This window comes from Falco peregrinus, chromosome 2 (genome assembly GCF_023634155.1).
Source record: "Falco peregrinus isolate bFalPer1 chromosome 2, bFalPer1.pri, whole genome shotgun sequence".
NCBI lineage: Eukaryota > Metazoa > Chordata > Aves > Falconiformes > Falconidae > Falco > Falco peregrinus.
The window spans coordinates 104,745,641-104,770,749 of NC_073722.1; the positions used below are offsets into that span (position 1 = coordinate 104,745,641).

Consider the following 25,109-nt stretch of genomic DNA (forward strand, 5'->3'; position numbering starts at 1 on the left):
AGCCCCCCAAGCCTTGTTAATTAGGGGCACAACTGTGTTTCAGAGTTGTTTTGTACAGTAAATGTGGCTGAAACGGCTGCAGGCATTAGCATATCCCTCCCTGCGACAAAGCCTACGAAGGACAAAGGTGGATGAAGGACTTTGCTGGGCAAAGGCAGATATTCTGCTGGTTTACTCCAGATATCCTGGATGGGGTGATACCCAAATACAGGTTTGACTTCTTAAAGGCAGTAAAATTTCCGTCTGGATCGACTCAGTGGTGACTCACGTTTAATAACTGCATGGTAAATAGGTTCGAGTGATGGTGAATTTGGTGTCATCCCAGTTTGTTTTGGCAGATGAACAGTGGAAACCAGTACCTCAAACTCCTCTCCAGTGGCAGGAGATGGACATGGGAGCCACAGGAGAGGTGGTGAAGGAGAAGTGCACTGCATCAAAAGACAGGAGGGATATGCCAGGCAGGTATCCCAGTCTGGTTTTAGGACTGGGACATTTAGTAAGAGCCTAAGAGTAAGAGTGAGCAGATGGGAGGTGTGTGTAAGCAGGTAGCCTGGCTGTGATGCTACCCGGGGCAGACGGCACGGAACGCGCACACAGGCTTGACCCAGGGGAAAACCCTGCTGACTTGCACAGTCCAGACGAAGCACAGCAGCTGCCCCTTCTGCTGTTGAGCTGCAAGCTCGGTATTTTATCTGGCTCAGGAGAAGCTGAAACAGTTGCTATCAGTGTGGCTGAAAGGAAGAAAAAACATGGTTTCCTGTGTTCTCTGTAGAAAATGCCTAATTTCCCTCCTGTGACTGTGCCTAATGACACTAAGGGTGGCAGTTCTGGCCCCTCTGCAGAGCATGCTTGTCTCAGCTGAGCTATTGGGTTGAGGGGAGGGTCGTGACAAGTGGCTAAAGCTGTTGGGATGTCACCTTTCCAGCAGCAGGTCTCTGCAGGGCACCTGTAGGGATGCCTGCGATGCTCCAGAGCCCTGCGCGCTCAGCCTGGAGCAGTAACAAAGTACCTGATGTGCAGATCAAGGCTGGCTTTTCTGAGATAAGACTCAATCTACTTGATCATCAATATGTGAGTGTAGTTTCCATTATCTTAAAAGGAAAATCAAGCAAATATATCAACGTCTGAGTCAACACAGGCTTGTCTCTTCTGAAGGATATCTACTGCAATGTAAGCTGGGGTAGGTGCGGTGAAGCATCAGTGGTGTAGATGGGTTTGATCTGGTTTGGCTCTGCTCAGAGGTGAGTTCCTTGGACCTCATGTTGGTGTGGGCCAGCAGAGCTGGAACTCTACTGTTCCTAGCAAACTACTTGATCCACCTGTGCCTCCATTCCCATGTGGGAAACAGGGACCTGCTCCTTCTCTGCTCCTGCCTCTTGCCTGCACAAGTTCCGAGCTCCTCGAAATGGAGCGTGTTGATGTGACACTGCAGCCACCACTGCTGAGTGCTGGGTGTTATAAGTGACACCACCAGGAGAAGAGGGACTGGCTTGCCTGGCTTGTGTTTTATCACATTCAGACAAGCTCTCTTCAGATGCTTAGAAAACCAAACAAAAAACCTTTCATGTAGCTACAAGTGTTGCTGATACTGATCGATGAGGACTTTTGTCTAAGAGAGAGTTAATGAGCTGGTGGAGCAGATCAGAGAGATGTGTTAGAGCCTCTGAAGGAAGATCAGGCACTTTGACTTTTGTTGTTTGAAGCAGTTCCACCAGTGCTTGTGCTCGGGGTTAGAAGCAGCCCATGGCACAGACTGTGCAGGTGGTTTGGGCAGCGCTCGCTGCACGTCCCTGCTCCTCACCTTCCCAGCACGTCCCTTGACTTGACGTGTGTGTCACTGGCAGCAAGCTCTGCGTGTCCTCTGTGACCAGTGATACACGGTGTGCTCGTGTGGGTTGGAGCACAGCGGTAGAAGGGCAGCCTTTGGCCTCACCTTCCTCTTCTCCGTTGCTTCCTACCAGCAGCATCCCACCCCTACTGCTTCTGCCAGGAGCAGGCAGTCAGCTGGGCGCTGGAGATGGAGCCCGAACGGGAGCTGAACCCTTCCGAAGGGCTGTGTATCGGGATCCCCCTTTGTAAAACCCTCGCTTAAGCAACGTACTCGAGTAGCAGAGGTTTGGTGGATGCAGCAAGAGAGCTGCAAAGTAGCGAAACAGAGCTGAGAAGATCAGAGCTGGGATCCTTGCCCCTGCTGCTACACCAAACCCTGCAAGGAGCTGAGCATGGGAGGAAAGGTGTTCCCCTTGCACTGCCCGCTACATCCCTGTCCTCCGGCTCTCAGCGGAGCGTTGTGGGCAAGGACAGAGGTTTAAACATCCAGTTTGAGCTCTGGATGGTGGTGCAGCCGTTTCCTTGGGAGGGTGTTAAATCATTTCTTCGCTAGAGGGGGGATGTGAGAGTAATACTAAGCAGACTCTGCAGTAGCATCGTCTGGATTGCTTTTGCCCTTGAATGGGAATGGGATTCTGGTTTTAATCAAGGATAATTCAACATTGGCCTCAGTAAATAGCAGGATGTGTCAGCGCGTTGAGAAATTTTATATGTATAATTTTTAAATGAGCTTTTAGCAAGTTGGTACTAACCTGCTGGAGCTCAAAGGTTTCCAGAAGGGAATGCAGTGAAAAGCACCTTTTTTTAAAGGACCAAGCACTTCTGTGTCTGCTCCTTCTTGGTCTTCACTGGCTGTTCATCTAGTCAGACAGTTCCCAGGCGTTTGCTTCTGAATGAAAAGGAAAATTTGTTTAGCCTCTGAGTAGCCTGCGGCATCTAGAAATGAGGAGCATTTGTGAGATGAGTTGCATGTTCTGAAAAAAGCTGCCTTGTCCCACTGAAGGCACCCAAGGGACTGATGAGAAAGAAATGATGTGCTCAGTGGGGCTTTGCTGAGGAGCAGCAATGGAGCAGGGAGACAGGGTGGCAGGAGCCCTGCAGAGAGCACAGGCAGGGCTGGATGCAGCAGAGATCCTCCCCAAAACCTGCTCCTTTCTCCAGCCCCATCTACTGTACCACAGCTACTGGGGGGTCACCCCTGCCTGGACACTGCTCCAAGATATGAATGCTGCAGGATTTTTAAGCCACAGCACAGTTTAAAGCCGTGATGCTCCGGGACCCTGTACCTCCCAGAGGGGCTGGGGTGCACTCCGGGCAACGTGCATGCGAACAGCAGCGATGATGCTTGGGGTGCTGACTTTCTGCAAGAGCTTCATTTTGTCATTGAAGTCATTTGGCTCTATTGCAAGCTCAGTTCTGCAGGGATGCTGACCCCCATTCAGAGGCACGTAAGCCTGTGCTTTCTTTTCATACCATTCCCACATCACCTGATGGCTTTTCATGGAGACGATGGTCAGTGGGTTGCCAAAGCAGGGTCCTAAATGGCCGTGTTTAGTGACCTGGAAGTACAAACCAGCTGCTTGTTCCCTGGACAGTCAGCACCCAGAGTGTTGGCAGGCACCGAGTACCACCAGAGGCTTGGAGGCACCAAGTGCCACCAGGCAGCTGTGACAGTCTCTTGGCGTGAAAGACATGCTGTCTTATTGTCTAGGGCCAAGGATGAGAAACCATGTTTGTGCTGCGGATGGCGGGGAGAAGTGGGTGCAGGCTGCCTGAAACTGCCGATAGGATGCGGGTCATCCATGTGTGCCACCGGAGAGGTGTTCAGAGTCCATCCTGGGACAAGGTCTGCCCTAAAGACCAGCGGCACAGTCACAGGCAGCTTTTCAGGAATTTTCAGGAAGCTGCGGGTGCTTTTTTCTGCCCCTGTTGTGAAGGTGGAAAGCAGGAGGACAGGCAGCCCCAGCACGGCTCACCCCACATCCCTATTGCTCGGAGAAACTTGGGATGACCCTGGTTTGGACATAAATACTCCAACTATTGTATCTGTGCTGCTAATACCAACTGAATTAAAATACATTGTGATGAAGAAACAGAACAAAACCCTGAAAAGCCAGATTTTCGAGGAGACCTTTTATTTTGGGTAGCTGTTCCATCTGGGCTCAAATTTGAACAGCCCAGTACAAGTTCATCCCAGCTGCTCTAGGCAGGGGGTGCAACATTACCTGCTAGAGGCTCTGTCTGAAACTGGGAAGGAGATAGTCCTTTCCCAGTTGTTGCTCACACCCTGAGCACTCTGAATCCTCCAATGAGGTTGTAACTCTGGACCACGTAGCATCAGCCTTCAGCAGGCTTTTCATAGGTGCCTGCTCTCCATGCCCAAAGTCAGGGCACAGCCCAGAGTTTTAGGAATGATTTCCCTTGTTTCTGAGCACCTCGGGGCTCTAGGGCTCCACTTAGTCCAACTTCACGTGTGCCTGCTCAAGCTTTCTAACACAAGCGGTGATGAAAACGTAATAAATGGGCCCTCAGCTGTCCTGCCCGCTTGGTTCACAGGGTGGCTGTGAGGTTTAGCAAACAAGTATTTTGTTAGCAAAGCTAATGTGCTTTGGGATCTTCGCCTAGATGCTCCAGAAATCCATGGGATTGATGCAAATATGCCTGAAATAGTTACCTTTCCACTGCAGTGACAGATGGGTCCCCTAAAACCGAATTTAACAGAGCGCTGCAGAATCAGACTTTCTTCTAAGGGCTCTGTAATAATTTACGTTGCCTTATTTTCACTATGAAGAGGTATCGATCCCTTCTTTGAATCCGGTCTGTCAGCACAGAAAGTGCAGAGGATCTTCGAGCCCAGGGGAATTGTTCCAGCAAGCTTTGAGAGCACAAACCTCTTCTCTGAGAGCACAGTCCTTTCCAGGGAAAAGCTACGCATGGCACTATTTTGTCAGGTTGCTGAAGCGGCTTCAGCGAAGTGCTCTGCTTTGTCCAGCTCAGCATCAATGTTAACAGGTACATTCCCATCGGAACGGGTGATTTTTAGCTGTTGATGTCACCCTTGCGTGTGGTGGTGGGGAGCTGGGAAGGGAGCACCGATGGGATGGTCCTTCCTAAGGCTGCGTGCATCCAGCAGCCGCGTCCCCGTGGCTGGGTGGTGTGGGTCTGAGGGCAGGCTCGACAGGGCTGATGTCTGCCTGCTTTGTGACTCTTTCTGGCATGGCACAAGTGAAAAACCCAACGCCTTGCCATGGCCGGTCTCTTTGAGGATGCAGAGTAGCTGGAAGTTCCCTCGAAGGCGCAGACTCAACTTAGGGGTCCCAGCTGCCCCATTAAGGGGAGGTCATGTTAACCCATTAAGGGTTGGTTTAAAATTCCCAAATGCTCATGGAGCAAGTTTAGGTGCAGCGATACAGATAGTGATTTCGCTTATGTTTTTTAAAGCACATTTGAGGGTTTGCTTCAGGTGTTACAAGTGTTTTTCCTTCTCTTCTGTGCCTGCCGCAGCCCTGCTCCTGTTGTTAGCGGTGGTGTCGCAACATGTCCTTAATCCCAAGGACAGGACGAGGGTTTTGTTTCTGGGACCTCTAGTCCTGGCTTCCAGAGACATTGAATAGCGATCCTAACAAAGGTGCCTTCCTGCCTGCTGCTCTTACATCTGGAGAGGGAAGAAACTTGCTCCCAGGTGCTTCAGGCTGATGAAATTAGAGGGTTAATTTGTGCTGGTGATTGTGTTTGATTGAGGCTGTCACCTGCTCCCCTTGGGTGGCTCAGTGAGTTGTGTGCTCCTTGGCGGTGTCCCTTCTGTACAGTTATTAGCAGTCTGGAGGGTGTTGTTAGTGACAGGCTTTATGCCTGCGATGCTCAGCCATCCCTCTGGAGTTCTGCAGGGATAACACCATCTTTTCCTTTGAGTGTTGTGCTGGAAATGTAGATCACGCTGGTTTAACAAGTATCTTTCCTGCAGGAGGCTGTCCCCGGGCTCCTTTCGGAGCGTGTGGCAGTGATGCTCGTGTCACTGCAGGCACATCCTGCCACTTGGCCAGTCAGCCTTCGGCCAGCCCTGCTGAAATCATTGTTCCCTGCCCTTCTCCCTGCAACGCCTTATCTGCAAATGGTCTGAACTTGCCGCAGAAGTTGGTAATTTGGAAAGTTTTTCTGAGCTTAGTCGTGTTGGTGTCCTGCAAATAAGCTTGCTTGCTGCAGCTCTCAAACAAGCCAGGTTTTTACCTCTTGCCTACAAGAAGACTTGGCAATGATTTGGGGGAATCTTTTATTCTTTCTGCAGTCCTGTGTTGTACTGAACTGCACCAGTGGTGAGGCACAGCGCAGGAGAGGATCGGGCTGTGCATTGTGAAACCTGTTTTGGATGGCTGTGCAGGGGAGTGCGCCCACAGCAGCTGGAAGACTGGGACCTTAGGAACTGTGTTTCTTCAGAGCACGAAAGGGATTTCAGGTTGCCTTCATCAGATTAGCAGCTCCACACCAAATCATTTCTGGTTAGACGGGAGCTCTTGCTGTTAGAATTTTTCCTTGTTCATTTACACCAGGTGGTGCTCAACGTGCTGTTCCTGTCCCCCATCCTTCTCCCTTCATGGCTGTTGCCTCTGCACAAGGCAGCTGGGTAGGGAGGAGGATTTGCAGACAGCAAGAAGCCTGTTGAGCCAGCTGGCACAAGGCTTTCATTGCTGTCACCCAAACAGCACGGCAAAGCAGCACGGCGCGTGGGCTGGGCACTGCTCCCAGCGCTGCCGGTCCTGACCTGGCCGGCCACTTCCCTCCACACCCATCTCCTTCCCATTCCGGTTTATGTTTTAAAGCAGGTGCCAGGTTTGCAGAAGCACCTGGTTGACATTGCATGGCATAGGCCTGGGATACGGGCTCGCTTCTGCAAGTGCAACCTGTGCTCCTCCGCCCTGCAGGCACTTGTGCTGATTCTCTCCTCTGAGCTGTTGAGGTCAGGCGATCACTGGCCCTCACGATCATGTCAAGCACGTGGATGTTCTGGTCTGGGAAACGCAGATGTGCATTGATCCAAGTGTTTGATGGCTTTGAGTTTTGCAAAGGATGTGGTTTTGATTTTTTTGGTTCAACAGTCATATTGCTGCTCTGCGTAACGGGTACCCTGCCCTGCTGGGTACCAGGCTGAGATGGGTGCTGAGCAAACACAGGGCATCTGGCAAACTGCCCGCATTTTCACTCTACCTTCGTCAGATTGCGCAAAGGCAGGGCATGTGTTTTATGAAATAAAGAGTTATTTGACCAGGGAATTGGTTTGTGGTTTCGGTTTGGGTTGTTTTGTTTTCCCATATGGAAGAAATAATAAAAAGCCTGGAGTACCTGCTTGCCTAGTGTAACCCCCTCGGTTTTCACAGGCTTAGCTCCAGAGAGCTACTTGTATAGCCCACGTATATTTGGAGGGTGTATATTTTTTAGAGGCATTGGAAATCTTAGCCCTGTGGTATCAGGCATGAGAGCAGACACCTGCTTGATAGGCAGCTCATCATCTCCTGAAGGGAAACTTCACTCCCCCCCATCCCTTTTCTTTTTTTTTTTTTTTTTTTTTCTTCCTATATTACCATAATGAAATGTCAGCTTGCCACCAGATTTGCTGCAGAGCAGATGTGTCCTCGTAATTGCTGTTGCTGCAGGGTTTTCGGTGTTTATCCTGACTGTCTGGCTGGGCTGTTGCAGCATTAACGGGCTCACATCGCAGCGTGGCCATGCAGTTGCTGTGCATCTGGAAGGAGATGGAAGCACCGGTGCTCTCCAGCAAGTTTTTGTCTGCTGGACCACCAGATCAGCTCTTTAATGTGCCAAGGACAGCATTCCCTGACAGTCCTTTAAATATCAGGAGAGGTCCTTTGAAGGAAAAGTATCTGCAAGCGTGACTTCCCCTCCCCAGACACAGCCTGCTGGAAGGTTGGCTTGAAACGAGCAGAGCAGTGATGTGAAGTTTGTTCCTTCTTGGTCCTAAGACACAAACTGGGATGCTCCGTAGGGCAGGCTGCCGTTGGGGCAACGTGTTGACCAGGTTTGTAAAGCAGGAAAGGGTTAGAGCAGCATTTTCTTCCACCCCATTGCCTATTTCCTGGGAGATGTGAAAAGTGCTCGTGGGGAGGTATAAAAACCAACATGCTCCGTTTGCAAGAAGGCAATGTGAAAATAGTGGTTGGGGCTGGGGGAGGAGGGAGGCTGGGGGGGTCCCTTCACCTGGGAAGGGCAGGAAAGACTTAGAGGATTTCCTCTCCTGTGCAGTGAAGTCTCTTGATTTTCTAAAGTTCTGCTTTTGGGGTCATTTTGTGTTCAGAAAGTTGGTTTTTTGACTTTTACATTTGGTCTCCAAGTTTCTGAGACGTCAGCCACTTTCCTACAGCCTCCTGCTTCACTCGGTGGCCCAGAAATGGCCACACTGCTTCCCAGGTGGCTTGTAACGAGAGGGCTTTTGTCATCGCTGTTTTCAGTGCATCTCAGCCTCCAACCTCTTTGCAAGGATTTATTTTCATTTTTGATGTATGAGCTCTTCAGCCGGTGCCCGCAGCTGGCCTTGTGGCGCCGGGACAGAGCTGGAGTCTTTGCTGCAGCCCCATGGAGTGACGGGTCATGCCCAGGAGGGTTCTGAAGGACCACAGCTCTGGGTGTGAGAGTGGCTGGAGTGGCTGGTGGCTTTGTGTGGTGGGGGGCTTGGGGTGATGCAAAGCCAGATGAGGTGGTTTCTCTATTTGTGGGCTCCGTTGTGAAGCATGGCTAGAAGGAGACTGCCTTTTTTTTTTTTGGGGGGGGGAGGGGGGCTGGCACCAGCCAGCTGGTGATTGCTCCCTGGTCAGAAGCATCTTTTGAGTTGGGAACACCCACTGATTCCGAGCTGTTGGCTGGAGCTGGCACTCAGCTGCTAGTTGCCTAAATCCCCCCTCTTGGATCTGTTTTGTTCTGCCCCTTTTGATTAGCTTTGTAGCTAATGCGAAATAAACCCATGAAAAATGAACCTTTTTATTTGGATCCTGTAAACTTTTAATACAGCGAGTTCCCTGACCCATCAGCTGGTCCGATGAGGCCAAGCAAACCTGCAGGATTTTCACAATTTTCTTCTCTAGCAGCTCTGCTCGGTGGGGCGGCTGCTGGGTTTGTGTCTGTTCTGTGCATAATTCCTGGGGACTGATGTGTTTCTGAGCATCGTGCTCTGGTGTACGTCCCAGTGAGGCGCTGCAGAGAAATGGTTATAGGAACTGGCACTTCGACTGTGCTATGCTGCATATCCAGCAGCAGCTTTAAGTGGGGTGCCTGAGCTTGTACCTTTGTTTTCATCCTCTTGGAAGGGTTTCCCCTGGTTGCCATGACAGACCATGCTCCTGGTTTTGTGGTTTTTTTTGTAGTGCACTACCAGAAGATCATTCACCGGGACATCAAGCCTTCCAACTTGCTCTTAGGAGATGACGGGCACGTCAAAATCGCTGATTTTGGAGTCAGCAATCAATTTGAAGGGAACGATGCCCAGCTTTCCAGCACGGCAGGGACACCAGCCTTCATGGCACCAGAGGCCATTTCAGACACTGGCAAAAGTTTCAGTGGAAAGGTAGGTCTTTGCTGATGGCTGATGCCTCCTGGGACCCCCAGCATGGCACAAAGGGCAGCACCACACCTGCATCCTTTGTATGTTGCCCACCCAGGGATTGCAGTGCAAATCAGGGTTGTTATTAAGTAAAACTGAAGCTCTGATTTTGTGTTCAGTCCAGGCAAAACCCTGGATGTTTTTGCAGGCAGACGGACTTTGCTGCAGATCCCTGGCCAGGCGGGAGCCGTGTTAGAGCCCTTCCTCTGCTCCAAGGGAAAGGAGGAATCTCTTATGGTTCCCTTCCAAAATAATTGAGGCACAGAGGGCTGCTGGGCACCAAGGTTGTATCCTGATCCCTTGGAAGTGAGTGGCGCTGCAGAGGGCTGTAATGCAGACATGGAGATAGGGCCTGATGGGCGTCGCGGGGGGGGGGGGGGGGGTCGGGGTCGGGTGGTGCCTGGAAGAATTTGAGATTCAGCTTTGAGTGGTGCAATCTCCTGCAAGAAGGGGCTGCTGGCTAGTCCCTGCACTCCACAGCAAGGACAAGGAAAGCAACATCTGGCCCAGCACGGTCCTCGTTCCCCAGGTGTGCTACAGATGCCTTTAGGAACCCAACTTCAGAGAGACTCTACGCAGTAAAATAGAAAACATTAAACGCGTACAAATAACGGTCTGTGAATCAGTGGGGAAATTCAGCTCATTCAGATCATCTCTGCGTTGTATCTCATTTACTGCCTGTACATGCTTTCTTTCAGGCACTTGACGTATGGGCCATGGGAATTACGCTGTACTGCTTTGTTTACGGGAAGGTAAGCTGGCTTGTCGATGCTGGAGCCTCTGCCTGCCTGGCTTTTGACTCGTTCCTTTCCAAAATAAAGGCAAATATTAGAAACAAAGATCTCCTGCAAGCTCCTGTTTTCCTAAATCACCATGCAGATGGGAAGGGGCTGACGTTGTGATCTGTGGAAAGGAGAGTTTCTAGAGCTGGTAGCTGTATACAGAGCTGTTCGTTCTACAAACCCAGAGCAGCATCAGCAGCACCACCAGCAGCAGTTTGCTGGGAGGTTATCCACATTGCCTCTATTTAGAAACAAGCCAGAGAGAGCATGGAGAGAGGCATAGGTTTGTGATCCCAAGCGACTGCAGCGCTTTGGCAAACCAGATTGCAGAGAGCTCTGTCTGCCAAAGCCAAGTGGGGCCAGATGGAGCCCCTTTGGCAGAGCCAGCTCTCCAGAGCTGCCTTCTGCAAACGCCATGTCTTGTCGTGGCTTTTCCCTCTCCTGTGGCCAGAAGCCCCCCATCCCAGCCACTCTCTCCCAGGACAAGCAGTACAGCAGGTACATGTGGTCCGTGTGTGCAGGTATGTTAGCTGAACCTCCTGTGCAAGCACGGACCGCTGCAGGTCCCACCACACAAGCATAAAGCATCCAGCTGAGGGGTAAGAAGTGGCTGGCGGGGGTGGCAGAGGCAGAACTATCTCCGTTGCTGGGGTGATATTGCTGAGCTGTGTCAGGATGGAAGGTATTCTCTGACCTGTGTCTATAATGATGTCTCATTTGGGCCAAATCCTCAAGTGAAAGGGTATAACCTTGATTTTTATATTGTGATGTAACCTCATGGTGATGTAACCTCTATGGCAAGCACTGGAGGAAGGAAAGAGGGGGGATATAAAGCCAAGCTCAGGAATATGTTTATCTATTCCATGTGACCCTATGCAGTAAATATTGTACCTTTTGTTCCTATTTTATATTTCATAACTTCATTTGGCCAGGCAGGCTGAGACAGGGCCCACCAGCAGCCCACTAAAACAAGCATAGATGCTCCAGTGTTGATGCAGATGTTTGTAGGGGCTGTGGATATGCTGCTCCTGCATCCCCTGCTGCTGCCCTGCCAGGTGGGAAGAGCCAGAATCTAGGTCTAAATGAATCCAGTGTAAAAAGTTGTGCTGGAGGAAAACACGCTTTGAATCTAGATATCTGAATTCAAAGTGGAAATCCAAGCATTTTTAGAGTAATACTGAGCTCCAAATGATGCTTGTCACACAGAGACGTGAACGCAGTGATACACGGCAGCTGGTGTCTGTGTCTTCATTTTCCAGGCAGAAGTGGAGCAAAGAAAAGGAAAACGAGAAGCTCGTGGTCACCTGGGAGGGTAGATGGAGGGGCTATCCCCATCCAATTATGTATTACTTAAAATCCCTCTGCTGTTCCGCATTTATTTTTTAATAAGGAACAAGTTAATTTATTGTGTGTAGGGATATTTTATTTATTTCCATCTCTGTGTAAAATGGAGAGAGTCTGCTGTTAGATGCATGATAAATGTCTAAGCAGTGCTGGGGTCTCTGACAACTGAAAAATCTTTTGTTTGTTTTGCAGTGCCCTTTTATAGATGAATATATTCTGGGTCTTCATAACAGGATCAAGAACAAGCCTGTAGAGTTCCCAGAAGAGTAAGTAAACTTTATTCAGCTACTGTAAGATAAAGGTCCGTATGCAGCGTTACTCCCTGTGCAGCGTAAGTGCCAGTAGGTCACAGCGGAGGGACGGACAAGGGGGGTGAGGTGCTTTGCCTTCTCCTGGGTCCTTCACGTGCGTTTTGTGCTGCTGATGTTGTCGAGGCGTTACAGCTGCCTCTGCTGCTCTTGTGTCCATGTTGTGCAGACACGGACTGAAGGAAATGGCTCTTGAAATCATGGGAAGTGAAAGGGTTTCGGTATGGGTCTCACGTTCTGCCCCAGCTAACTTGATCCCGGGGGTGCTGGATGCATGGTTTGGCTGGGGTTCTGTGTTTCTCCCTGTGCGGTAGCTATCAGAATGATTCAGTGTATTTGTTTTCAAAAGCAATGGTTTATAGACCTCAGGCTCAGTCTAAATAAACACACGCTGCTTCTGTGGACTTGCCTTGGAGCTGGGGGAAGTGTTTGATGGAAGGATGCTTGTCCTGAGGTACACAGCCACAGCACCCCCACTCCTCTGCCTCACCCAACACGCTCCAGGAAGATACGGGTTTGTCTCGTGTGCCGGCAGACTGGAGCCATTTATGGAAAAAACCAGAAATGAATGTACCCATTTGATACTGAGAGGCTGCCACCCACCCTGCTCTGGTCAGGGAAGGAAACCCATGTCGTCCAAGCCAGAGCTGTTGGTGGGGACGGCTGGGCTGGGCTAGCGGGGGTGACCAGGAGATGGTCACGCTCAGCGTGTGCTCGGGCTCTGCGCTGCGCCACTGTGCCTTTCCCCTCCTGTACTAGCCGCTCCTTGGCATTCCCTTCATTCGCAAGCCTCACGTGACTCTCTGTTGGTGATTAATTATTCTTCTCCTGGTTGCTCATCAGGTGAAGTAGCCAAAGCTGGACTCTTATTTTCCTTCCTGAATCAGCACAGTAGTCAGGCAAAGCATTTGTGACCTTCTGGACCCAGTTGCTCATTCTAATAAAAACAGAGAGATAAAATGACTTGATTTAGAACAAGCACGGATAAATTAAAACTCTAATGAAAGGCCCATCTGGTATTAGGGAGGAAGGGAGGGATGTGGTCAGGCAGCCTGCGATACATCCATGTATCCACCATCGATTACATTAATTTTTGTGAGATGCTGGCTGAATTTTTGGGCACCTACAGCAAAGGGCTGCGCCTCTGCCTTGGCAGGCCCAGGCTTCCTCCTGAGCCTGCAGAAAGCACGGGGTGCTCGGGCTGTCCTATTTTAGAGATGTGCTTCAGATGGGATGACTCATGTCCCAGGCTCCGTGGGCTGCATTAATCACCTCTCCATTCCCATTCCCACTCTGCAGTGCAGCCGCTGCAGATAGCTCGGGCAGAGCCACCTCCGCTCCGGCTGCTGGAGCCCGCGCTGGGGACGGTGTGGAGCACACAGACCAAGGACCCGCGGCCACAAGCTCAGACCACTTGTTAGATGGCAAACACGGTCCCCGGGCGTGGGTCTGGAGCAGTTCTGGCAAGCCAGCCCCATGCTGGGGGTGAGGTGGTACAGCTAGCCAGGCTCCAGGCATGAAGGGCACGAAGGCTGGTTGTGCTGCGTGACTGCGTTCCCACCGGCTGCTCTGTGGGCAGGGCAGGACTTTGTCTTGACAGCACTGCAGCAAAAAAGGAAAAAAAAAAAAAAAAGAAAAAATTGTTTATGTATCCCTGGCAGCCTTCTCCCTGCTTCCCTGCTTGCTTGGGTCCTGGCAAGATGCCCACCCTCTCAGCCATCATATGTTTGGGTTAGCAGTCAGCTTACAAGGGACGGTTCCCATCTGGCTCCGCTGTAGGTTATTAACATTTAATGGGCTAACTGGGTTGTGCTGAGAACCTTTGCTTCATTCAGACATTTCCTTCAGCGACCGTTCCGCCAGCGTGATTTATTTGGATTTCTTGGTGACCTGCTCTCCCAGTCTAAAAAAAGCTGCACCCTTGGTTAGGGTGCTGGAGGAGCAGACAGTTACTGGGTGTTGACGGCTGTCTAAGCTACATCTATTTGTTAGGTGAAGGCAGCAGCAGAGATGCACATAAAACTGGAATTCACTGGAGCGGATCCACCGTGACCTCCCACAGAATTAGCACCTCACTACAGTTAAGATTATTTTGGTTTCAATTTATTTCACCATGGCTACAAAAGACACATTCCTGTTGGCAGACAGTCCATGGAAACTCGTTGCCTGTTTCCTGACAACCTTTAGGACAGAGATGGAGCTGACTGTACCGGCGTCGTTGTCCCTTCCCTTCCCTTAGAGACGCTGGGATAAATATTTATCGCTCTGGAGTTCTCATTCATGTCAGTGAGTCCTTGGCATGACAGGAGGTAAATGGGATTAGCTCACACCCTGACGATGCTGGCATGACTAGAAAGCAAGCTGGAGAAGTTTCTGTCCAGACATGTGTTAGGAGAGCCAGAAGTTTCCCTCCTGGTGGACAACTGAAGTCCAGGACAGTGTTCTGCAGGCACCCTGTAAAATGATCTGTGGTGCTGGCAACCCTCCCCAACGGGTGCTGAGCTCCACGATGCTTGGTATTTTCCTGAGAGCTGTTACAGGACTATGACTGTGAGAAAGTCCAGATAGCACGGGCTTTTCAGAGGAAGAACGCTGTGGGGTACAGCATGCCCCCTGGCAGAAGGGAGAGAGGACAAGCAGAGACGGGGTGATGCGATCTGTTACCTGGCCACAACCCCCCCGACGCTTTGTGACCCTGCTTACTGGGCTTTGCCTTATAGCATTAAGCCTGTGCTGTGCAGAAATCCATCTGGTGCCCAGAAATGTTTGGTGGTTATCCTTTCCCTCTCTTGTATTTTAAATAAAGCTGTCACCAGTTTGGCACAGGTCTGATGTTAAAGTATTTTAAAAACACCATCTCGCCTGCAGCTCAGTGTGGTCCCGCCGTAGAATTCTGTTCATTCTGATCTGCTGAATGTGCTGTCGCTCCCCAGAGCTGTTCTTCTGAGCCTGGAGCTCATCTTGAGAGCAGCACGGTTCTTCCCATTCCCACCTAAACCATCACTGGGAAGCGGGACGCCTCCAAGGACTCATCCTGCCATTCCCCTGGTCCGGACCATATTCCCTGCATACTGCAGAGCCTTGGTGCAACTCCACAAGTGTTCAGACTTTAAACTGAAGCCATTTTCTGTCCCTTCCCACCGAACAAGCAGTATTTCCTTGTGGTTAAGGATCCCCTAACCGACGTCCACACAAAGCATTCCTAAATTATTAAACTGCAGCTCCAGTTTTTGTCAAACTACACTATCCCTTACTGTGATGTGGTCTTCATTTAGGATTATGATAGTTTCTGCCCTCCTCTGCTTGGGAGGGGTGCAGAGGTGGGCACAGCACCTGGTCCTCATCGGTGCTTCCAGTCTGAAATCCAGCCCTGCTGGGCTGTGACAGTTTATGCCACCCAACTCCATCTCCCATCACAGCTCCTCAAAAGCCACTTGTGATGCAGGCTTTCACTACAATTCTGTTACACGCTGGCATTTTATTTCAATATTTTTATTATTTCAAAATTTTGGTGGTACAGATGAAGTCTGTTTAAAAGATGTTGCCGGTATCATTAGCAGCAGAAGTCATGGAAGCCTTTGGGCCAGAGGGACAGACCGCAGGACCAAGGGTTCCGTGTGGATAGAGTGGCTTCAGGCACTCTGGTGTTTAGATCTTGGAAAGAGCGTTCAAAAATTAAATGTGTTTCTCTTAGTCACATCTGTGATTTTCCTCCTTTTGTTACACCAAAGCTGAGCTATCCAGGTAGGAAATCCCGAGTTTCCGAACGGGTCCGCATTGGTGGCAGCGATGTAATTAGGGCAGCCTGCAGGCTTGGCTGGGAACCTGAATGCCACATGGGGATGTTGTGTCCAGCTCGTGATGCGGATTTGGCAGATCAGGTTGTGCCCTTCCTTATCACAGACACACCGCCAGTCCTGCTCAGCACCACTTGGTTGTCCCAGAATCTGCCCTCTGAAATTCCCCTGAGAGCTGTCTGTAGAAGTGCCCTTAGATCCATTCCCCTGATCCCTGGTCCTGCATTTTGAGCATGTGTGGTGGGCAGAGGGGGATAACCAAACCCTGCAGCCGTGACCGCGGGGCCTGTGGAGGGACCGAGCCAGCCAGCCCTTTCTTCTCAAGCCAGGTTTGTAGAGAAAATGTCTTCTGAGGGGAGCAGGACCTGCACCTGGTCCCCTTGCTAACTGTGTGCTGCTCTTTTCTTTACTCAGAACACAGATAAGTGACGAGCTCAAGGAGCTGATCCTACGCATGCTGGATAAAAATCCAGAAACAAGGATAACTGTCCCCAGAATTAAGGTAAATTGGACGTTGGTATTATAGTCTTTTGTCTCCTCTGCTTTTGTTCTTCCTTTGGTACCTTCTAACGAGGCAGAGCTGTTCCCAGTGTTTGTTTTGGGAGCTTTCTCTGGCATGCAACCTCAGAAGGGGAGAGCGCGCGTTTTGCGGCATGTAACAGCTCCGTCGCTGCTGCTTGCTTGGGGAGTATCGACAAGAGCTTTCTTGTTTCCTTATTTAAATTGAAATTACTCAAAAGCTGGCTGATTCTCAGTGAATTTCCAGGAGAATCAGCGTTGCCGTGGGCACTGCTAGCTGCAGGACCTGCGCTGTCAGGGAGGGACCTGTGGTCAGCAGCCTCGAGGCAGCACGTTGGTTTCTAGCAGTGTTACGTGGGAGATGCTTATTAACAGGAAAAACAAATGGGCCTGGTAGAACATCATGCTTTGTAGGGTTTGGCTTCATTCTGGTTTTGCCAGGGCTTTCTGTCCTCCTGTCGACCCGGACCTGCTGGAGAATCTCAGCATCTCTGCAGAGGTCCATCAGCATCCTCTGCAGGGCACACAGCTCTTGTGCGCTTTGTCTCAGGCCACCACCAGCACTTTTGCCACTGAAGCAAATGAACTCCAAGAAAGAATGGGACATCCCTTTCCCTCCCTGCCAGGAAGCCACAGCCAGCGATGGTGGGAAGCCCCTCAGAGCTGAACATAAGGGACTTCACGAGGCAGCTGTTGGTGACTGTGGGGTGACGCCACCATGGCTGAAGGCCCTGGCCGGAGGAATCCAACCTAGAGAGGGCAGGCGAGCCCGACACAGCCCACGGGGATGGTAGGCTCCCTCTGTACCGGTATTCACAGACAAACCCCGAGGAGCTGCTTTGCCCTGCAGAGCATGTAGCAGGGCTCCAGCCTCAGCTTCTTGCACAGGCAGATGTTTCAAAGTGGTCACTCCAGGCTGCTGCTGCCACCTCCTCCCAGGGTTCCCTCCCTTTCTGTTTTCCCCTGTTTTCACACTCCTCTTTCTTTTTCACGTCCCTTACTTGTAAGATAAAATCCTGACGTGGCTGCCAACATCCTCCTGCTGGCAAGCATTAGCTCAACGCTGCCTCTCCTATGTGATTGTTTCCCCTTGATAAATCTCTGATGTCTACTTTGAAGATAAATGTGGCAAAAGCTGGAAGAGGGAAGTAAAATTATAGAAGGGGGTTAGGCTGGACAAATATCTTAACTGCTCCATCCAGCTGGCTTTGGAATTGTTGTTCACCATCAAAACAAATGAAGCAGATCGTTTCCTATGAGGAACGTGAACAAATGGCTGGACAGCATCCTTGCCTAGCTGAAATGTTGACAAGCCCCAGGTAGGCTGGAGGGTTTAGTGCCCTCATTTCGCTTACGGCTGGATGTGGTGACATGCCTTGGAAAAGTTATTACAAGCGTGATTAACGATCTTTGGAAAACACACCTTAATTAAGTGCTGTAAAACAGCTCGTCACTTAGCCCTTGGAGAACACTCTGGACACCTGCATCCAGCTGGAGTGGCAGTAGGCAGTGAGCATCCACCCTAATTAAACTCCTCGTCCTGGAGGGTGAAGCAGGCGTTTCTAAAGGCAGCACCCATCAGCTATCTCCCTGACAAACATCCCACCCCGGGTGTGGGTAGCAGAGACCCTCGCCCCCTCCTGCCCTCAGCTGCCTTCCCCAGCGGCAGTGGGGAGGGGTGGTGGGAAGCTGCCTGCTCTCTCCTTCATGGGTACAGAGAGGTTTACGTGGTGCCCAGGTGGATTATTTTGCTATTTCCAGAGGCAGGAGGCTGTTGCAGAAGCATGAAGCCTTGACGAGCGCTCCGTTTTACACAACTAAACCCTCATTTGTGCAGATGCATAAATGATCTTGACTCTCCCCGGCAGCAAGCACCTGTAACCCTAGATGAAGTGTATGCATAGGAGAGAAAAAAAAAAAAAAGATGAAAATGCTCAGGATAACTCAGATTTCCAAAACGTTTCAGATTTGGTTCAGAGGGTGTCGGTTCCTCCAAGATGCCGGTGGGTGCGACAGCACCAGGCACTGGGGGATGCTGTCTGGCCAGGCACCAGATTGCACCAATTTCCAAGGGATGAAGCACGTTGCTGAAAGTGGAAAATGGAGCAGTACCGGCACTTACCCCTGTCATCGGTCCTGCGCTCCCATTTCTCTCCCATCGCCAGCACCACAGCCCCTGCCCTCTCTGTGCTCCTCCCCACACAGGTGCATCCGTGGCTGACCAGGGGCGGCCAGGAGCCTCTCCCACTGGAGGAGGAGCACTGTACCGTGGTGGAGGTGACAGAGGAGGAGGTGAAGAACTCGGTGAAGACAATCCCGAGCTTGCCAGCTGTGGTAGGTATAAACCACAGCCACATCTTCTGCATGGGTTGGGAGCGTGGTACTTTGCTGAAGCCTTCAGCTAGTGAAGGAGGTTTGGAGAGGGTCCACATGTGTTCCTGGCATGAAAAGCTTGGCTTTTCAACCCAGTGTGAACTTTTTGTGTCTCTGAGCACTACAGCAGCCTGGTTCTGCTGGGCCTGACCCTGTGAGCAGTTCTGTTTATATCGTAGCTGCTCTCCTAGGAGCTGCAGGGTTTGGCATCCACCCCCAAAGTGTCTGGCATCAGACATCCCAGAACACCAGAAGCATCCCAAGTGTGGTTTGTTTCACTAACCTAGAGAGGTTATGAGGCACCTGATTTGGATGCTCAATGAAGGCTCCAGACCTGGAGGTGACCTCGCCAGAGAAGCAGGGAGAGGACATCAGCCACAGAACATATAGCTGGCACTTGCTATATATTGTGGGGGGAGCACAAGTGGGTGTTGGGGGCTCTCTCAGCAGCTTGCCTGTAGCCAGCTGGAGATCTCCTACGGGCAATTATTACGATGTAGGTGCCTTTGGGGGATTCCTCATGGGGAGAGAGTGCTGAGCACAACAAGGACCCATTTGCACAGCTCTTGCGGTGTGATGTTAACATGGGCCCTCGCCCCAACAGCCGGCTGGGGGAGGTAAAACCAGCCTTTCCCCTGGATAGCAGGACCTGCCTGGGAGGATGGCCCGAGAGAGCTCCGGTCCCTCCTCCTCATGGGCTTGGACTACCATGGGTGGCAGGCAGTGGTCAGCAGCATCTGCTTGGCCTCTTGCTGGTGATGGTGTGCCAGGGGTCTGAGCTCGCCACCTGAGGGAATGCTGTTGTGGCTGCCTGGAAGTCCAAGAGGTTCCTTCAGTTGGTGCTGTCACCGTGATGCTGTCAAATGTCTGCTGAATTATTGAAGGACCTGTTGTCAGACTGCTGTGAAATAGCGTCAAGGAGCCAGCCAGTCCTGCTGTTCTCACCGGTCTGTTTTTCTTCTTCCAAGATCCTAGTGAAGGCCATGCTAAGGAAACGCTCCTTTGGAAATCCATTCGAGGTTCAGGCGAGGCGGGAGGAGAGATCCATGTCTGCTCCAGGGAACTTGCTGATGTATGTATGTATGGCCTTGCCTGGCTCAGAGCAAAGGCGTGTGGGGAGGGCGAAGGATGCGGTTGGCAAATAATTTTTTTTTAGCATTTGAGGACAAAACTCCCTTCTAAATCAACCACTGAAGATAAAATCTACCTCCGGTCCTCTAGGATTAAATTACAATGCATTAAAGCAGCCTAAAAAGTCTTCTTATAGATGCAGTTCTCTCTGTAAGATGGGTTTGGTCTAAACGCATGTAAGGTGCTAAACTTGGGTTGGGTTTTACCTGTGATTAAAGATCCGTTAGAGATTGGTGAACTAAAATAAGTTTACTTGCAGGCTAGTCTAGATATGTATTGGAGGGTTTAATTCTCAACAGATAAGGTGCCAGATGAGCAGTTTGCAGGTTTTACAATGTCAAAAATAGGATGATGTGGTTTGTCTGTGGTCTGGGACCCAAGTCGAGGCAGAGACAGCCCGGAGGCACGTGGGCAGGCAGTGGAGAACACTTTGACATTGCTTTTTCATTTGAGAAAACATACGGTATTTTTTCACACTTCCAGTGAAATAGCACATTGCAACAGGCTGTTTTGGAGGCTGGGTACAAATGGCTGTATTGGGATTAAAAACGGAATAGACAAATGACTGACTGACTGATCTAATGTTGATGAATCGAATTCGTCAACAATTTTTAAGCGCAGTGGTCTTGGATGTACAGGAGTGGGGGGAGGATTCCTTTCTCCTTTACTTGGTTCTTACTCTTTCTCCCTCATTTTTGTTACTGGTCCTTTTTGGAGCCAGGATTCTGGGCCATCACCCTCCTAAGTAACAGCTGGACCATCAGCCTGACTTGGGACAATTATCTTCGTGTTCTCACCCCACAGGATCTGTAAGGCTGCAGTTCGCAACGCAACTGTGTTGTCCTAAAACGTTCCTTTTCCACCCAAAATCCCAGTACCGTGCCTAGCAGACTCCCGTGAGGGTGTGCTAAGTCTCTGTGCGCCTCTGATGATGCAAATAGAGTCTGGCTGTCACGGGTGTGCGGGGATTTCAGGGCACAGCTCAATTAAGGATGATAATGCTTTAGGGCCCAGCTGTGTATTGGAGACTTCAGCAAAGGCTTTACCTTGGAGTCCAGGACCAGTTAGTGTTAGACACTGGTTTAACATTTAAACACCGCGCACGCGAGCGCTGCTGCGGGGATGTATCTGAAGAGCGCGGCAGTCACAGCTCCCATGCCAGCTTAGCACCAGGGGTTTGTTCTCATTTGTTTCCCTTGGCTCATTGCCTTCCAAATTAGTGCTAATTTGACACACATCCCTCCCTTTATCTTTGCTGTCGTTCCTGGCCACTGCGTTGCTCTAGGATGGTGGAACTTTTACTAATTTTGAAGAAAAATTTATTGTGAGGTTCCCACTGTCTGGGACAGCTAATTCAGAGCAAAGCAGGATTTCTTCTTTATAAACCCTGCCTCAATTGATATTTTAAGGTGGTCACTTCTTCTGTTAGCCTGAACCTGTTTCCAACTCCCTTTACCTTTGGGAGACTCGTAAGCCCATGCCACTAACCAGCTGGTGGGAATGCTTCTGGACCCTTGATGCTGTGGTTAGTGCCTGGAGCCGGGTGCTTTGTGATCTGCTCAAAGTTCATTTGATCTCACGTGGCTGTGATGTTCCTGATTTGCCACACTGTCCACGTCTAATCCCTTTTAAAATGTTTTTAGGCCTTCAGGATGAACTGTAAGCCTCCACTTTTATTTGTCTGCTTTCTAAAGGTGCTAGTCAAATTCTTCTCGGCTTATACAGAACCAGCATCTTCCCCTGTCTCTACTCATTTCAGTCTCTGCTTGCACTCAGGCTCCTTGTACAAGACTGAAAATATATAAAAGTATATACTAAATATACGAAAAGTATAAAAGTGTATAATTTCCACTGTTGCATTGCTGTGCCCAGTGCCCTTGGGTTACAAAGACATGCCAGGTCAGGGATGGAGCTGCAGCCGTGCCAGGCTGGTCCCTGCCCAGCAGTGCAAGCGCTTAGAAATGTGCAAAAAGCACATGAACGGGCCAGCCCTGCACTGCACCAGCTCCTGCACTTAATTTCTCAGCCTCAAGCCATCGGTGTCAATTTTGGGCAGTAACAGTTGACTTTATCCTAAATTAATTCACGTGCAACTGGAGCTTTGAGAACTGATCTCGAAACCCTTCTGTTCAAAAGACAGACATTGGCTAAATCTCTTCAACAAATAGTGTCGTATATTAAACACTACAGCAGGAATGTGGTTGGTTTGGGTTTTTTTAAGGAATGTCGATTATTATTTCCAACTTTGAAAAATGCTAGACTGATTGAATCTAATGAAAATTACTTCAAATGTAAATAGATTTGTTGAATCTAATGACATGGATTTTATGTAAACCGAGTCTAAATGGGAATGTTCATTGTTCGGTGAGTTACAGTGGGACTTCCACAGGGGCAAACAGAGGCAGGTACTAAGCCCATCCAGTTCTTAACTCCTAGTGAGTTGTTCTGTAGTAAAACCACCCTTAATACACATATAAAATATAACATCCTTGCAAATGTTGTGAATAGCGCTGTGTTGGTTAAATATTCAGTGTTGAGTAAGTCTGGATGACTATAAATTTCTAGGATCTGGCAGAAACAGGTAATACCGTTGTAGCATAAAGGCTCTGCAGGGTTCCTACACGTCAGGCACCTTTTCCAGCCCTGCAACTGGATGGGGGACCCCAAAAGTGGGATGTGTCAGAAGGGCAGTGCCCACAGCCACCACTGCTCTCTGGCCACGCTGCTGTGTGGTTGCTTATAAGGACCTGAGCAAAAAAACAAGCCACAAGTTCCCAAGCTCTCTGCCACAGAGCTTCTCCTCCCCAGGGGCAGCGTCTTTATATAGAGAGAGAAATCAGCTTTTGTAATATTTCATCTCCTTCTGGTTAAAGGTAGAAAATAACTTGTGCTTCTCTATAGGCAAAAAGAAAAGCAATTGGAAAAGTCCGGTTTCACATTCCATTTATTAAATTAGGCTGTTTGAAATTGCCAGAGCCCCCCTCACTGCTGCTTCAAGGATCGTACATCTGTGCCCGTACTGAGTGTGTATTTTGCCGGAAATCCTCTGTCAGCTGAGTCTGCTTTCTGGTACTTGATGCCTAATTGATGGTTCTTAAAATGGATCTGTCCTTTAAGCTCAGTCTTTGGGATTTGGCGAGGAGGAAACTGAATCATGTGCTCAAACCTTTTTTTGATTCCTCCCTGCATTACCTATACCCAGTGCGCTGGGCTCTTCTTGGCAATGCTTCGTGCAGAAGCTGCATGGGCAGAAGCCTTTGCGACAGCAGGAGGTCTGTCACGTTTGTCACAACCGTTGTTCCTCTGGAGGGACACCATTAAGGCACCGGTGACTTGAGATCGTTCTTAAATTAGTGCTGGGAGGAGAGAGGGCTCTTTTGAGCACACCTTAGACCTGGAAGAAGCAAATCCTCTCCTGGGTGTTATTTATTGCTTTGTTTAATAGCACTGAAGAGTTAAAAAGGCAGCTGTTAAAACAGCAGGCACGTTCCCTGGGTTGAAGGGAACTAAAAGGAGGATGCCCCAGTGTAGCAATTCTTGTTTTGCAGTGGCTGCCTCTCCCCCGAGAGCATACACACACACCTAGAAGCCGTGTGCGAGCGCTGCCAGCTGTGCCTTTACCCTGGGAGCTGCACAGCAGTGGGGTGGCGCAGGGTCCTGCCTTCCGTGCGGGATCTCCCAGAAGATGCGGTGATTCATCGAACCTCACAGATCCTGCAGACCATGGCCAGGTTCAAGCCCTCATTAACAGTGGCTGCAGAAGCAAATGATCATTTTCTAATTTTGCCAGTTACATTTTTGAAATTCACAGTGACGTTCTGGGTTTCTGTTAGTGCTACGTTTCTTCTGCCTGCTCCAGATTTCTCCTAATTGAGTCAGCACTGGCTTCACCACATTTTATTGCTCTCATTTGTTGCAACTACTACCTATCAAATTAATTGCTGTGTTTTGACAGACCCAATTTACCTTCCCATTATGGCTCCTGTTACTATTGATGAAATGTGGTTGTCAGCTGCTGTACGGGGGATCAGTCTGTATTGAGAAAGCCTACCCTGTTTTCCAGCCTTCCCAAAAAAGACAGCAGAAGAGCCCTTGGGGCCATACTGTCAGTGTAGGCTAGGCACGAGGAAGCCAGCGGGGACAGGGAGGTTAGAAAGTGGCTGACCCAGGTCTCCAAGCAGAAGCAGCTTCTCACAAAGCAGCTCACAGGTACCTGCCTCGTGGGGGCTTTGTGCTGAGAGAGTCCCAGGGCTCGGTGCCGTAAGCCTGCTCTGAAATAGGGCGACCAGGTTTACAGCATCGTTTTTGACTGCTGTAAAGGGGAGTGGCTGCAGGGTGGGTTTAAATTTGCTAGATGTTTCTGCTAAAGGTGCTCCCTTGGTCTCTGCTAGTGCTTGGTGTCTGTCTCTCCAGTCCCAGGAAGGGTTTGGATAGGTAGCACGTAGGTGCTGTCAAAATAAACAACGAAAATCCGTATCAATTGTCACTGCAAAGAGAACTGCATGTCTGGTGGGAAGAGCCATGCCCCGTGGTGCAGGTGGGCATTCCCCGAATCCACCTAAGGACCGAGGCACCGGCTTGTGGCACAGGATTTTCCTCTGGCAAAGACCCACCAGCCAGTGGCCCCATGCCTGTGTGGCTCTACTGGCACTGAGCTCAGCCGCCCCACGGCACGCGGTGGGGGTGCCGTGACTGTGGTGGGACACAAACCCCCCAGAGGTGCCAAACGACGTGGACCAGGGAAGCACAGCTGGGCACCAGCGGTTGCTGGAGGCCCTCTGGAGCTCTCGGCAGTGGTAGGGGCTGGAGTGGGTTTGTACCAGTGCTACCAGTGCCCATCCTCGGCCATCCTGCAGGCTGCAAGTGGATGTGACCGATGCTCCATCCTCCATTTCACTAGGAGGATGCTCGCTAGGCTTGTTCGGTACAGAAATACAAGCTTCTTTGCCTGCTGCCATCATCTTCATGATCACTTTCTTCCTTTGTCTCATTGTTTTGCTCTCAGGGACAGGCTCCTCTTAAACCCATCTCTGTATTTGCATCCGTCTTTAAGGTAATTCAGTGTTCGTGTTTCCCCTGGGTGCTATAGAAACGTGTGTCCCCTCCTCAGCCTGCGTGATTTGTGTGGTAGCGAGAGTGTTCGGCTCCATCCTTCCTTCCTGTAGGAGCAATTTTACTGCAGTAATTCCGTGTGCCTGACGCTAATGCGTATGTATGCTCTTTTTATTAGGATTATTTGTGGTTCTTTGGCGTTTGGAGAGGGAGGGGTGGAAAAAGCCACTTGGGTTTTAGCAGGGACTGCTGCTCGGCCCCACGTTCGTGGAAGGAGTAGCCACAGAATTTCGGAAAGGCTGAGTTTTATAATTCAGGCTCAGGTTTAATGTTTTAGGGGTTATGCAAAAGAAAGAGATGCCCATGT

At 50.2% G+C, this 25,109-nt stretch overlaps 1 protein-coding gene across 3 annotated transcripts in view; it reads left to right on the plus strand.

Annotated features, from left to right (window-relative positions):
• Positions 1-25,109, plus strand: part of CAMKK1 (calcium/calmodulin dependent protein kinase kinase 1) — a 107,484-nt gene that overhangs the window by 72,909 nt on the left and 9,466 nt on the right. For 2 of the 3 annotated variants that reach the window (XM_055796738.1, XM_027791087.2), the window contains exons 10-16: positions 9,201-9,400; positions 10,135-10,188; positions 11,755-11,828; positions 16,082-16,169; positions 18,392-18,520; positions 19,528-19,631; positions 24,696-24,743. In XM_055796738.1, coding sequence (XP_055652713.1) covers positions 9,201-9,400; positions 10,135-10,188; positions 11,755-11,828; positions 16,082-16,169; positions 18,392-18,520; positions 19,528-19,631; positions 24,696-24,743 — 697 coding nt within the window. The remainder of the gene's footprint in view (positions 1-9,200; positions 9,401-10,134; positions 10,189-11,754; positions 11,829-16,081; positions 16,170-18,391; positions 18,521-19,527; positions 19,632-24,695; positions 24,744-25,109) is intronic. The other variant, XM_005240578.3, reaches the window with a different exon arrangement.